General features: G+C 39.9%; 1 protein-coding gene across 1 annotated transcript; it reads right to left on the bottom strand.

Moving 5' to 3' along the window:
- ankrd33bb (ankyrin repeat domain 33Bb) lies at positions 1 to 13,397 on the bottom strand. The gene is made up of 5 exons (XM_044368520.1): positions 11,409 to 13,397; positions 7,408 to 7,537; positions 3,729 to 3,869; positions 3,357 to 3,520; positions 1 to 3,150 (listed from the first exon to the last, which is right to left on the bottom strand). The coding sequence occupies exons 1-5, from the start codon at positions 11,883 to 11,885 to the stop codon at positions 2,494 to 2,496; spliced, it is 1,569 nt and encodes a 522-aa protein (XP_044224455.1). The 5' UTR covers positions 11,886 to 13,397; the 3' UTR covers positions 1 to 2,493.
- Between the last annotated feature and the right edge of the window lie 787 nt (positions 13,398 to 14,184).

Here is a 14,184-nt window from a genome sequence, read left to right as displayed (position 1 = left end):
AGTTATATGTATTTATACACAGTCCATAGTAAATGAAGGTAGAAAGAAGAGCCCTGTCAATACAATGGTATGTATATAATTGTGGTCTTTCTGTCAGAGCCTGGGGATGGAGTGATGTGTATTTGCCAGGCCAGTTTCAATTCAATACATGTGGCATGCTGATCTGGTTTTCAGTGTTTGTGTTCTTGCTTTCAGTCAGCTATGTAGTTAGTAAATGAAACGCAGTTTGTTGAACTGATTTTAAAATCATAAATCTGAGACACTGGTGCTTCTGAATCTCAATCCAGTGCTCTATCTCCACCCTGTCAACATCCGAGTACCAGAAATGTTCAGATGGTCAGTAGTGGAAGAAATTAACAATTCAGCACAGGCTACTAATCAATCATATTTTGTCTTGTGCTTTGTTACCTAATGGCTCCATTTTTTGGCAGAAATCCATGGAGGTGGGCCTTTGCACTCCAGTCCACTGTGGTCCAGACCAGACCAGTTTAGTCCAGCCCTTAGACAAGCAGGTCTAAAGCAGAATAGCTCATTCATCACTTTGGTGTTGCATGGTTTACTAGCATTTTACTAAAGTCTTAAAAGTTACATGACAGATTAAATATTAAACATGCATTTGTCCTGCCTCACAGCAAAAAATGACTGCAATAAATCAAAGTGATTTACAGCCCCACTTGCAATATAATTTATTTATTTGAATTTCTGGTGGGCACTTATTAGCTTAACATCAGGCATCAATAGGCATAACTGAAAGGAACCTGATGGGAGGGCTGCATGGCATGCAGAGATAATCGTGTTGCAATTTATACTGGTTGCCACTAGAGGGTGATAAACGTGATATGAAAAACAGTACGTCGTTATAAACTCATTCCATCCATCTTTAATAGAGATTTTCATATTTAAATTACCATATTTTATATTTTTTTCCTCACCGATACTTTTATAGCATATATATTTAATTTACTTGTATTATGTAAAAAAGCATTTCAAATGCTTTTTTCATCACTGCTTTTCCAGTGCCAAATTCAAATATGCATCGAGTCACACAGAAACAGCTAATAGTGGCTCTCAGACTGTCTCCTGTACTCGTAGAGCAAGAAATGCATACCCCAAGTCAACAAGTCAGTCCACTACTAAGCTGTTTATTTCTGGCTCTGCCTTTCCAATTCTCCACAAAGCCTTTACAAAGCCTGTGTGAGCTGGCTCCTCAGCTCAGCTGTCAAATACTGTTCATAAGCTCTTCCCTTCCTTGCAAATACCTGTTGTACTATGCATCAGTGTAAAATGGCTTCTTAGCTTCCTCCCGCATTGCTCAGCGATTCTTTCCAGTTTGCAATCTGCCGTAGCAGCCAGCTACGAATCTTCATTTGGCCATGTCAGAGCTCTTCTCTCCATCTGCTGAAATCCCTCCAACTGTCTGTCACCTTCCTGCCTCTCAAGACCCATTTCTACCCTCTTGATTTTCCTATACAGCAAATTCTGCTGTCAGATTTCACTTTGTTCAACTGTTTACCTAATGTGTCCTTTTCTCATTCTTTCCAAATCAGAATATCTCCTCTGTTGTTGAACCTTTCCTCTTTTCTTCTTCTCTCATCTACCCTTGTTTTTCCAAAGGTGATGACCTTTTTTAAGGGTTCTGTATGCTTGAAACGAACTAGGGGCAAAAGTGTTTAGAGCTGTCCCTAATTGCCACACTTAAAGCTGCCCTGTGAGGTTTTCTTATAAACCAACATAAAATATGTGCACCAAAATGCAAGGTGTGTCCTTGAGGCCTAACAAACGTGTTGAATGCCTTTTCTTCCTGATTGAGAAACATTATTACATGGTGCTACTAGTGGTCAAAACCTCCACAGGGTACCTTTAAAAGGTGGAGCTTTTGCATATATTTGTAGTGGAAATGCATTGAATCATAAACCAGGAGAAGGACACACAATTTCGGACAGTTTTGTGATATTCCACAGTTGGAATACCAATTCACCTGAGTATAAACAGAACCTAATGGATGTCCATCCGTCCGTGTTCATTTTGGACTATATCAGGCCCTTTAGACCAGGGGTTCCCAATCTTTTTGATTATCATTCAACTTTGTTTAAAGCATACTGACGCCCTGACACTTCATCTTCTTTTGTTCTTTTGCCACATGTCATTGAATGTACCATAAATATCAACTGTTGACACAGAAAAAATGTTTTCTGTGGGCAGGAATTACAAAAAGTATATGTGGAATTCTTTTCCTGAGCTTTTCCACATTGCATCACAAATTCAGGTAGGAACAAGGCAACAAATCAAAAATCGGCAATCTCAGCAAACAAATATTAGCAGTTAACAGAGTCAATTCTTCAGGTTAATTTTTCCAGTACTGAAACACTGTGCGAGCGTGAGCCATGTGAGGGCCTTTCAGCAAGATACACTCAAGCTCTTTGAAGTTGCAGCAAGTCATGTCTTTCTTTGTCAGATAATGTGAGCACAGTGCCCCTTTTTTTCCCCTTTCCCTCATCTCCTCTTTGTCGCAAATACCAGTTTCTGCCTCTCCTCCTCCTTCCTCCTTTCTATTCTCTTCATTTTGTAATCCCACTTGGGGATCTGGAGCTGGTTGTAGTCACTGCTCTGTTTGAGTTTTTCTGGTTCGTAGCTGGGAGCCGGGGCCTTGCAGAGTCTCACCTTGGGCACCACAATGCCTGGTCGCACACTGCTTCTCCTCAGCATATTTAGTGGCAGGAGACTTGCTCGTCTCATAGCCACTGTTGACGCTGTAGCCATGTCGCTCAGCAGCTGAGGCTGGAGGCTGGCCCTCCGGTCCTTTGCCTTGGGGATGAGCTGGACCCGTGAGTTCTGGAAAAATCTCTTGTAGTTGTTCAGTCTGTCTGGGCCCAGACGCTTCAGCTCAGCCACCCGTTGCCTCCTCAGGATCTCCTGCACTGCATGGCGCCGCTTTCCGACGCATGGTGGGCTGCCTGGGCACACTGTCCGGCAAGCTGTGGCTATCAACGGACTGCTGATACTGGTGGTGACCCGCACCATGTGGTCGAGAACACCATCGTCCACAGGGTTTACCCTGTTGTTGATGTAAAACTTGTAAGGGCAGCAGGATGAGAGGTTGACAAACTGCTTCCAGCAGGACTTTGGCTCTTGGGCCTGGGCTACCAGCTCCTGCAGAAGAGCCAAAACAGAAGATTAAACACTGCTGAGCAAAGGAATCAACTTCAAAAAGAACAGATTTTCAAGCTAGCTTTTCAATCTTTTCAATCTTGTATTGAATTTCTCACAGGGAAATTAAAAAAGATTTTAGTGGTGCATTCATGTGCAGGATGTTATATGTCATGATGAATTTTACAAATCATAGTGAATTTATTAACCTCCAGCATGGGCCACTCCAGGGAGAAGGAGTCACAGAACTGCTCAGCACAGGGCTTCGACATCAGCCGATACATCATGTATGCCGTCTCATATCGACCAGTGAAGAGAGCCCACTCCCTGGATGTCATGGCGCGGCTGTTGCTCTGTGCCTGCACGTCACCTCCTGGTAACATATAGATTCATGGAAGTGATCTACTTTACATTTGCACATTCATTCAATACATCAAGGAATTACACACATCTAATACATGTAGTTCCAACTTGCTTATACAGTGGAGGACCATTGACAAGCAAGTGGCCCAAGACAGCATATGCACATTTCAATAGGGTATTAAAATGTTTTTAGTGGGGAATGTTGCCCTGTATTTTACCAGCTAGCATGAGAGCTCTGACAGTGTCAGCCCGGCCTTGCATAGCAGCCTTCATCAAAGCTGTGAAACCGTGACAGTTCCTCATTTCGATGTCCAGCCCAGGGAAGTAGTTGAGCAGGTAGTTAGAGATGTACACATGACCTGTAGACCATAAAAACAGGGACATGTGTTACACAAGTGGCAAATCCTGCTTAGATTAACTACATCGACCTGTTAAAGATTGCATTATCATCAATCAAACCTAGCTTCCTCAACCATAGATCCCATTTGTCCCACTTTTTTAAGGTAAATGTAACACCCACTGTCTTCCTAGTCACCTTTCTAGCTTCACTCTCACTACTACAAAATAACAGTCACAGGGAAACTTGTGAGTATAGGCTTCAGTATGCTTCAAATGAAGAGTTTGTTTGATTCATGAAACAGCATCTGAACCCTTGTTGGCTAAGTCCAACAGTTTAAGTAACTTTACAACACCAACGATCTGACAAGCATGCCCACCTCACGGAGTGATTGGCCAGGTGTGTGAATGTGAGAAAGTATACAAGATTTGAACTTCTCACTCAGGCTCTTTTTTCCGTTTTTCACACCACAACTTTTCATGTACACAACCGAGTAGACTATGAAAGCTTTATTGTGGCCATTACAAACAGGTATTAACACTTTTTCCTCTAGACATAGTCAGACAACAGGTCATACACATTGGTTCATTTGAAGCATACTGAGCCCTTTTGTGTCCATACAGTATGTGGTGGTTATGCAGAAGACTGACTATGAAGGCTATGGAAAGTTTTAGGAGTACATTTTAAATTCATGCTCTCAAATTAGTGCTGTAGGTTGTTGTAGCTACTGGTACTTCAGACAGCACCCAGAGTGCTAGCAGCTAGCAGCTCTGTTTTTGTATTGAGGTGTCTGCAAATACTGAATTAACTCCCTCATATTAATATTGTTAGGTTATTGCATTCACTCTATTTGTCATCATCCCCTTGACACTTAATTACTGTCCTGCTATCAGTCAGGCCCACATATACCACTGTATAGCCTAATACAGTGCAAAATTAACGATTAATTAATTAAAGCTGCTATGTCTACAGTTATGTGTAGAAGAGGCAATATGATTTCAAGCTTATGTTTTGTTAGCCACTCTGGGGACTGAACAAGTAACTTACCTGTTGCTGATGGTACTTCAAGTCAGACTGCAGTTTTTTTTATCATTAAGCTCAGCTTCTTAAATGTTTTCTACTTGACTTCCTAATTGAGTAAATCCAGTCTAAATCCATGCTACTAAAAGTCTGATTTATTAAAATTCCTTCAAGTGATGCACAGTGCAGAGTTTTCATGCAGAAGATGAATCCATTAAGGAGACACAGCTAGAAACAGAAGTGTAGTTGGATGGAAGGCTGAGTATGTTGGTTAATACTGAAGCTGATCCGTGTTAAATTCTCAGCCCATACCTAGACACTCAGTGAGGGGTTTTCAGGTGAGTTTTTCTGCTCATATACTCGAGCACTCTGCTCACTCTTTGGACTCACAGTCTCGGTCACCTGTTTCCCTGAGGTGTTGCAGAGTACTTTGTCATGAAAGGAGATCAATACTCCTTTTAATGAAGCAGAAAATGAAGAGTAGTCTGCAGCTATTCATCACAGACCACAGTGAGCCATTCATCATCGTTAGCAGATGAGATGTGGCTGCATCACTATGAAATTACTTGCGATGGTACTTTCTAATGCCAGCAAATAACAATGATTCTTGCATTTAGAAGCACCAGACCTCATAATATTCTCTTTGCTTTAATTTGGGCCAATTGTGAAAGTCTCTGATTAATTTTCCCGCTATAAAACTTCTTCCAGTCTATGCATCAAAAGGAGTGGGGGAAAGAAACATAAAAGTATGCAAGGTAACATGTCTCATTGAGAGATGTTATAGAAGAAAATGTCTCTAAATGAAGATAGAATTGTGGAACAGATGTGATGTTTTTACTGTGATCAGATTATATAAGACATTTTGGAAGTGTTGTATGTATCTTAAGTGACAAATATCTAATATCTGGTTGTGTAACTGTTCGATTTTAGTGCTGGATTTTAATGAAGAATGCTAAATGGATCTCTTCCAGTGTTGTAAATGGTGGAGAAAAATAAGGAAATCAAACTTAAAATGCTGAGTGACACTTCTACAGAATCTTGTTGTAAAAGACTATGTAACTCTTAAAGTAAGCACTTTAATAGATACTTGCAAATGATGATTCCATTAGCTTTGAGTGGATATGCACTTTTACTACTTTACTTTTACAAGAAAACAGGCATAGCAAGAAGCACCAGTCAAATCTCAAATGGTGAAAAAGAATGTAGAAAACATTATGTAAATATGGCATTTCTGTTTGTGTATGTACAGTTTTCATTTGAGAAGCGCAACTGTCTCCTCACATCCTGATGACGAAACTTGCCTGCTGCTTGTTTGTGTTTTCAGTGGAATGGAAGCTTCCATGGATACGTAAGTGTATATACCTCATTTACTTTAAGATTAATTCGCTAAGTCAGGGCTTTTTAATGTGCAAATTGAAAATGTGAATAAAAAGAGGGGAATGTAAACCTACCTTATTGTGTTAAGTGTGGAACCAGAGCCAGGAGGCAATTAGCTTAGCTTAGCTTAGCAAAGACTTGTAGCAAGGAGAAAGATCCAGTCTTAAGTTCAAGAATACACCTTCCAGCACCTTTTAAACTCACTTATTTGTGGTTTTAGGGGAAGTTATGTGCTGTAACTTTTTTTTTTGGCTAACAACAGGCGAGAAAGGTGACTTCCTTGTGACTGTCATCACAGAAAGGTTGCCACGGGGATGACACTGATATTGATCTTATCATCTCACACTTAGAGACAAAGTTATGAGCATATTGGCCTAAATGTTTAATTATATCTTTAAGTTTAATTTTTAAGCTTGTCTGGTACCTACTGTTTTTCCATTCCTGCCAGAGAAGGACATTCCCATTTAAAGCAAGTCTATGTAACTTTTTACAAATGATAACTACAGGATAAAAGCCCCTATTTCACAGAAGACATTTTGGCATGTGACAGTTGGAAAAGCACAGGTGTAAGTAATTAAATTAATGATGGCTGATGGCTCACCGTCACACTGTCATGGCTTACTGGGACACTTGAACAGAACAGAACCATCGTTAATGTTATTAGTAACACCTGTGCTTTTCCTACTATTGACAAAAGTATGAGTCAAAATATCCTCTGTATTAAGGCCAATGGCACTTGGAATTTGTCTTCATTTCCTGAGATTCTTTTGACCCAGCTGCTTTAAAAAACCTCTTCAGGCGACCTGAGTGCGTGGAACAGGACCACAAGTAGGAAACAACATACATGTCTCCTGGTGGGGTATGAATTTTTCATATCTAGTTTTACTTTTGAGATAAAGCCATTAAATGCTAACGTTATGTGTGACAATAAACAAGTGGGGTTATAAAGTCAGTGAGTATTGTCAGTAATATCTTTTTAAAGTTTGCTAACATTAGGTAACATTAGCCACCATAAGTTTCTAGTCACACCAGTCCAAATAGGGCTTTAGCAGCAGAAGTTACATAGTCTCACCTTGAAAGCTTGATTCTGTGTCAGAGAGAAGTTCTATTAAATACTGATATGTGCAGCATTTTAATAATGTGTGTTAATAGGGTGTGTTTACCTGCTTGTGCTGCAGTGATAAGAGCGGTGTTGCCCTCATTGTCCTGCCAGTTGACATCAAGATACGGGCACTGAGCGAGGGCGATGACCACATCCACGTAGCCATGGTAGCACGCCATGATCAGGCCAGACTGAAACCCAAAAACAACAGTGCTTGAGTTTCTTTCTCTCTCTTTGTCTGTGATTGATTTTGGCTCTTAAAACACCAAAATGGTTTCTCAGGGCTACAGTGAGGCTTTTTTATGGAGCTGCTTTCCTCACAGGAGAAATCCATTGCAGTGATTCGCATAAAAAGAAATAATGCTTATCAGTCATCCTGCCTACAAGCAAAGTAAATGGCTGCTTTTCACAAAGTGTAACAGGCAGACACTGAGTCTGTAATGGACAGTTAACTCAGGCTAAGCATGGCTTTCCAGCTGGACAATGGTCACTTGTTAAGCACTCAACAAATGTTTCTGGCTGATTTACTCATATTTAAAAGGATAAAAGCTGTTAAATCGGAATTAGTGTTTGGGTTAGTGGTAATTTATTTTCCCACCAAAAATAAGTTAACTAGGGGTTGAATTTTAAAGCTTTTGTGAATTAGAAGACTGAAAATAATTGTGGATGGTATTCAACGATTAGTGTGAAATGGAGGTCTTAGAACATTCCTGACCACCTGAAAACCTGAGGATGTAACCAAAACTGAACTGGGTTTTGGGGTGCCCAATTGGTCCACCTTGGATTAAAGTTGGAGCAGACCTGAAATACAATTAAGTCTTTTAGCTATAATTCCTATCAGTTATGGCTATAGTTTCTCATCAACTTAATTGCTCAGGTCTGGTCTCATGCCAACATTGCTAAAAGGAATAAGTCCAGTAAGGCACATAACAAAAGTGGGCAAACAATCGCACGGTTTATAGGCAAGCCCACACTTTGACCATATAATCTAAACAATTTATTTTGACTTAAAGTGAGTGCACCTGTAGGAGCCGTCCATTTTATAGAAAAACTGTGGACTTGTAAAACTCAGACCCCATTTACACCTGGTATAAACATGCAATCCTTATATGGATAATCTACCTAGATAACCTCATCCTGACCTGCCAACCACCCCTCCTGTGATTGGCAAAGCCACTGTTTAAATCCTGGGCTAAGAGTCAGTTCCACTCTGCCCATGGATACCATTGTTTCAAGAGAAAGACTCTAGACATGCTTAAGTGAACAGATCAACCAAGCTATGAATGTACCATTTAAGACCTTGTTTGAATTTAATCAAAGGTTTTCAGTTTTCAGGCTGCATGAGATGAGGCATAGACTTCTGGACCCATGAAAAGCTCTAGTAAACTGCTAAAACAAATGAAAAATAAAAAGTTAATGAAAGTAAATCATAACAGTAAGTGAGTTCCATTCATCAACATCCCAAGGATGTTTAAAGAGCACTCCACCAACAAAGCTCTGCACTCCTATAACATTGTTGGACTCACAACGAACAGCTTTCAAAGAGAATGATCAAATCAATTAATCAGAACCAGAAATATCTGCTATTGTATTCCACACAAGTGACATCGCTTAAGGCGATTTATCAGATTCCGCAGAGTTCCCTTTTAATATTAACTAAATCTTCCATGAACTGACATGTTAAAAGGAACATCCTGAAATCCTCATGGGTGCCTGCCTTCATAGGGCACAGGCTTGTGTTTTTCTGCTAACTCAGTACTAATGAGTGATTTACTGACTTACTTTTGGTACAGTGTAGCAAAAGTGCCACTATACTTCATCCTAGAAGGCCTGTAGAAAAGTTACACAAACATAATTTGTGTCTCCAGCTGTAATACCAATTTTCTGTCAATCTTTCCAAATGAGATATGACATGTAATAAATTATAACTTCCCAATTATAAACAGACTAATCTGCCTACAGTCAGCACACTGCATGCTACCTCTGAGTAGTGAGTTTTTAACTGAATGACCAATTAACTATTTTAATGGACAATGATAAAGTCATAAATTCAAAGAAGTTGTTTCCAAACTTTGTCTTCAGACTGACAAATATGAGAGAGTATGTCTTTTTCAAAATTATAGCCAAGATGATTAAGAGCATTGGCTACATGTGGGTTAGGGTTACAAATCAGCTGAAACAACAACAAACAACAAAGTACCGGAGAAGTTGTACATTTAACTCTTGCACAAAGAGAAACTCTGTTGGGAGGTCAGCCTAGTCCTAATATATCAAATGTTAAAAATGACACCCAGTTTGCTCCTACCTGTATGGAAGGAGAGCACTGTTTGATGTTTCACTGAAACTACTTGTCTAAGGTTGCTGATGATAAAGCCATTGTTTGGCTCAGTATCCCAATAGGATAACACCATGCTAATTTCCATGGCAGCATAGCTGTGTCAGCATAATTATAGGTGTAACAAATGGTTACTGTCACAGTTGTCCAGGAGGAGGCTTCTCTGTCTGACCTAGCTCTATTAGCATAGAATATCTCTGACCCAGTGCTCAGGTCAATGTCTTAGAGAGGCCTTTAAAAGCAGAGCCCTGATGGCAAGCTGCTTCTCAATACTGTCACTATACAGGTTACACTCCCCATCTGTCACTTGAGGCTTAACCAATTGTTCTTCATTGGCTCACTGATGCTCAGGAGCCGCACCAGGCTCAGCTGGCCTGACCGCAATACCTGATATGACTGCCGGTGAGTTCACTCAGGGTCCGAGTGCTTTATATCCTTCATTGCGCCATAACATGATATACCAGTTATTGGATTTAAAGTGATCAATTATAGAACTGTAGGTTTCATAACCACTGACACTTTTTAAAAGAAATTCTACATTGACTAGACTGAGATTTTTTAGGTATGGTAGCAACAGTAACTGGTCACAGCTTACAATGGAAAAAATTTAAAAAGGCTAAAAATGGTACTGAGTGTCAATTCAACGTAGCAGACTTCACTGTAGCTCCCATTCCAAGGTACAATATCTTAATGGTTGAATAATGTATTCCCAGCTCATAAAAGAGCTACCTACCGTGTGACTGTTAACAGTTAGTACCATGACCGGTATGAGGATTTTTGAAATCGACTTTGTGTACAAGCATTGTTAAAAGGGAAAAAGGGTGTTTTTCAGTGACAGTAGCATGTGGCAAATGTAACAGCCTTATGTTGCTGGAAACTTGCAGATGTAGACAATGCCCATTTCAAATAGATTGTCTCATTCGTCACAAGCCAACCAAGATGTCACCATATGTCCATCTACACTGCATCCCTTACATGATGATCAACACTAATGGTGGTTTCGTAGCACTGATGCTGCAAGTGCAATGATGACTTCAAAATATATGAACAAAGTTTGAGGGACCACTGTGACACATTTCAATCTGTTTGGTTACTCATTACAGCTGATTTTACTGTAATCCATGTTGATGTGTTTCAATTTTTCCTACATTTCAAACAGCCAGTGGCTCCCATCCATCTCCATACAATATGAAAAATCAATTGGCTGACCAGAAACTTGCTGGAGTGTACGTTATGTCTGCATAACATTTTGCCAAAGTTATATTATCATTGTTAAGAAATGCACTGCAGACTTTTCAAATCAATTTTACTTGTTTCGTTTACAACGCAAAAATAATGGGAGTCAATAGGAGTCAAAACAAAAGTCTGCTTGATTTTCATGGCATATGGAGATGAATGGAAATCACTGGCTGCCTGTGAAGTTGTTAAATAAAATATAAAATCTTAAACTCTAAAACTGCATTATTTGAAAAAAACTGTCAATAATAATGTATGGTATATAGAGCAATAATTATTTAAGTATATGTGATTTGTAGGGCTAAAACTTAAAAACACTCGTATGGTCCTTTAAGATCTAATATTCACCTATTTTAACTTTTATGAGCAAATTTTCCAGTGGAAAACATTGGGATTCTTTGTTTGATGAAACATTGTGAACCTGCCTCCTGATCTTATCACTACATCAAAATTAAACCTTTCATTAAAACGCGCTGAACCCAGACACCTACTCTTCGGTTTCTATCCGTCTCCCTCACTTCCTCCTCAGTCACCCCTTGTCTGATCATAATCTTGACGATGATGGCGTTGTTGTTGCAGCAGGCCTTGAAGAAGGAGATGGGCTCGGGGCTTTCAGGGCTTGGCGAGCGGTACATGTGATATCCAACCGAATTGTTGGGAGGATAGAAGGAATCGTCCGAGAGAACGCTCTGTGTGTCCGAGCGATCTGGTAGGGCATCAAAGTCCAGCTCCTCAAACTCCTGGTATACATCATCATCATCCTCCCAATAATTCTGTGTGTAATCAACATCAGACTCGTCATTCTCGCCTTTTCCCGACACCTCACACTCGACGACATTTTCATCAATCTTGGTGATGGACATGACAGGTGTATCCGTAGCCACTTTATTGGTCCTGAACTCAGTCTCAGCCACTCCATTCTCTTGAAGTTTTGCTCCTTCGCCTTGCTCCTCCGTTATTAAAACCATTTAATCCCTCCCTCCCCCCACTCACGTGCTTTAATTATTGTGGGGTGCCAGGACACCTCTGGGAGGACCTAGAGTTTATGTCCACCAGCCCACTGCAATATGGTGTCTCATCCTACCCGAGACAGGATTGAATCTTGCCAGGTGTTTGACCTTTATCCGTTTCCGTCTCTGTCAGGTTTCCCAACAGACAAGGGTCACCAGAGGCCACAGGGGAGGCATGAGATCATTGCACTTGCTGCTGATCCTCCGTCATTCTCAAATTAATCTTCTCAGGTTGCCATAAGGGTTACAAATCCCAAGAACTCCACAAGAAGCTATCATCAAGAGAGGTATGGTCCATCATGTGCATGATCTGAGATACTCACTCTGGACTGGTGAAGTGACCAAAGAAAGACAATAAAAATGAAGTGCCACAAGATTTCCTCTTTAAGGAGTTTATCCACATTGCATTTTTAAATCAACAGAGTTTGACAAACCCAAAAGTATCCATGCGTTGTGAACTGCGGAAAAGTCACTGCCCATTTCCATGCGAGTTCACACAAAGGCACCGACAACCTCATCCATCACATTGTATGATCATGGCATCAAGAAACCAGACAGGCTACTTGAGTTAAATTCCCAGTCTTCATGAGAAGTTAAAGCTCAGGCTGTCCTCTTGAAAGTAGAAGAAGAAGCAGTCGTCTTGGTTCGAACAGTTACAGTCACCAATAACAGCGCTGAGCAACTAATCCTGTGTTTCCCTGTAGAGGAACACTGGGCTTCCTTTGATGATGGCCGGCAATGGGATGAGAGACATTCTCTTGAACTGACGCATGATAATCCCTTTAGACGCTTTCTCTCCAGCTCTAGCTGTTCTGTCGCGATTCCCTCTCTTGTGACAACTTGAATGTTAACATTGAATGTTATAAGCACAGAGGGAATGTCTTAACTTTTGAGCATCTTCTTTTTTATGTTTTACAAAGGGACAACATAAGAAAATGGTGAACCAGTGTTTTATTTCCACAAGACATTAAAAGCACTAAAGACAGACACCATGTAAACTAAATTTAAAAAATCAATTCTTTTTACTAAGAGAGACGCAAAATTGTCATGCTAATGTTTACAGCAACAGTCATTCACTGCCTTTTTTCTGACAGAGATATTCTTATATAATGCATGTAACTAGTTCATCTGGTCAAGATGACTCCACCCCTCTAGTTTCATCTTCTGCTGCACTTAACACTGCCAGCTTAAATTGGATTTCTCACCCACGTGACTTCATTTGTCTATACAGTATAGTGGCAGGACCGGGGATCACCTACATCAGAGGAGGAGGAAGGAAGAGGGAGTTCAGGCCTCAATCTCACCTTCATCAGTGTCTAATGCATATTTTTGTTGTCTTTTGATTCCTTCAAATCACCCGTGTGACTTAAAATACCTTTTTGATTGGCAAATAACATCAGGGAAGAGCATGTATCAAAATGAACAACAGATTAGCATGACAGAAAGAAAATGAAGCAGGAAGTAAAAATGCTCTTGTAGCATTACAGTGAATGTTATTAACAACTTAATTCCTACTTGAGACCTCACCACTGAATTTATAGCATTACACTATTTTACTAAAACCATTTATCTGAATCTTTGACATTTGCAGTGGTTAATTTCATGTGGTACAGTATCAGAAACTTGATTTATTTTTAGGGTTCACAAATTTAAAAAGAGAATTCAAGTGTCAAATATTCAAAACTGTATTTAAGCAGCTCAAATTCAATTAGTCACATTCTACTAACTGATTTTTTTTTCACCTTTTAAGTTGATATGATAACAGTTGCATATTTCTGGCCATCTATTGAATGTAAGTTTAATATTGACTTACTTTTTAGCTCTATTTTTGGTGTTTGTAAAGTAGCATACAGTGGATTTTTATAGCTTTTTCGGTGAAAGCAGCCGCCTGCTGTGGCTGAAAATGAGGTGATTCGAAAGCTGGGAGGGAAAGTTCTATTAAGCTGAAGGGAATGGCAGAGTCTGTGATAATTATCTTTGAGTTTATTACTACAAATGTTCTTTTTCACATAGAAGTAGTTGATCCATTCTTATTATAACAAGAATGAGTTTACAGCCAACATGCTGCTAGCATTGCTAAATACACTGGTGATAGCTGCTTGAAATCAGGTCAGAAGATCAGGTTGCTCAAATTGGATTGGTTAAATTTAGACACCAAAATCCAATATAAAAAAATCAAACTTGAACATAAGGCTACCAAGGATAAGCAGTTGAGCCTGAACAGAACTGATACGACCTGTGTCCTTTAATGATCCAA

Source organism: Thunnus albacares, chromosome 12 (genome assembly GCF_914725855.1).
Source record: "Thunnus albacares chromosome 12, fThuAlb1.1, whole genome shotgun sequence".
Taxonomy (NCBI): Eukaryota; Metazoa; Chordata; class Actinopteri; order Scombriformes; family Scombridae; genus Thunnus; species Thunnus albacares.
The sequence above is the reverse complement of the archived record's forward strand: the minus strand, read 5'-3'. Positions and strand labels throughout refer to the sequence as shown.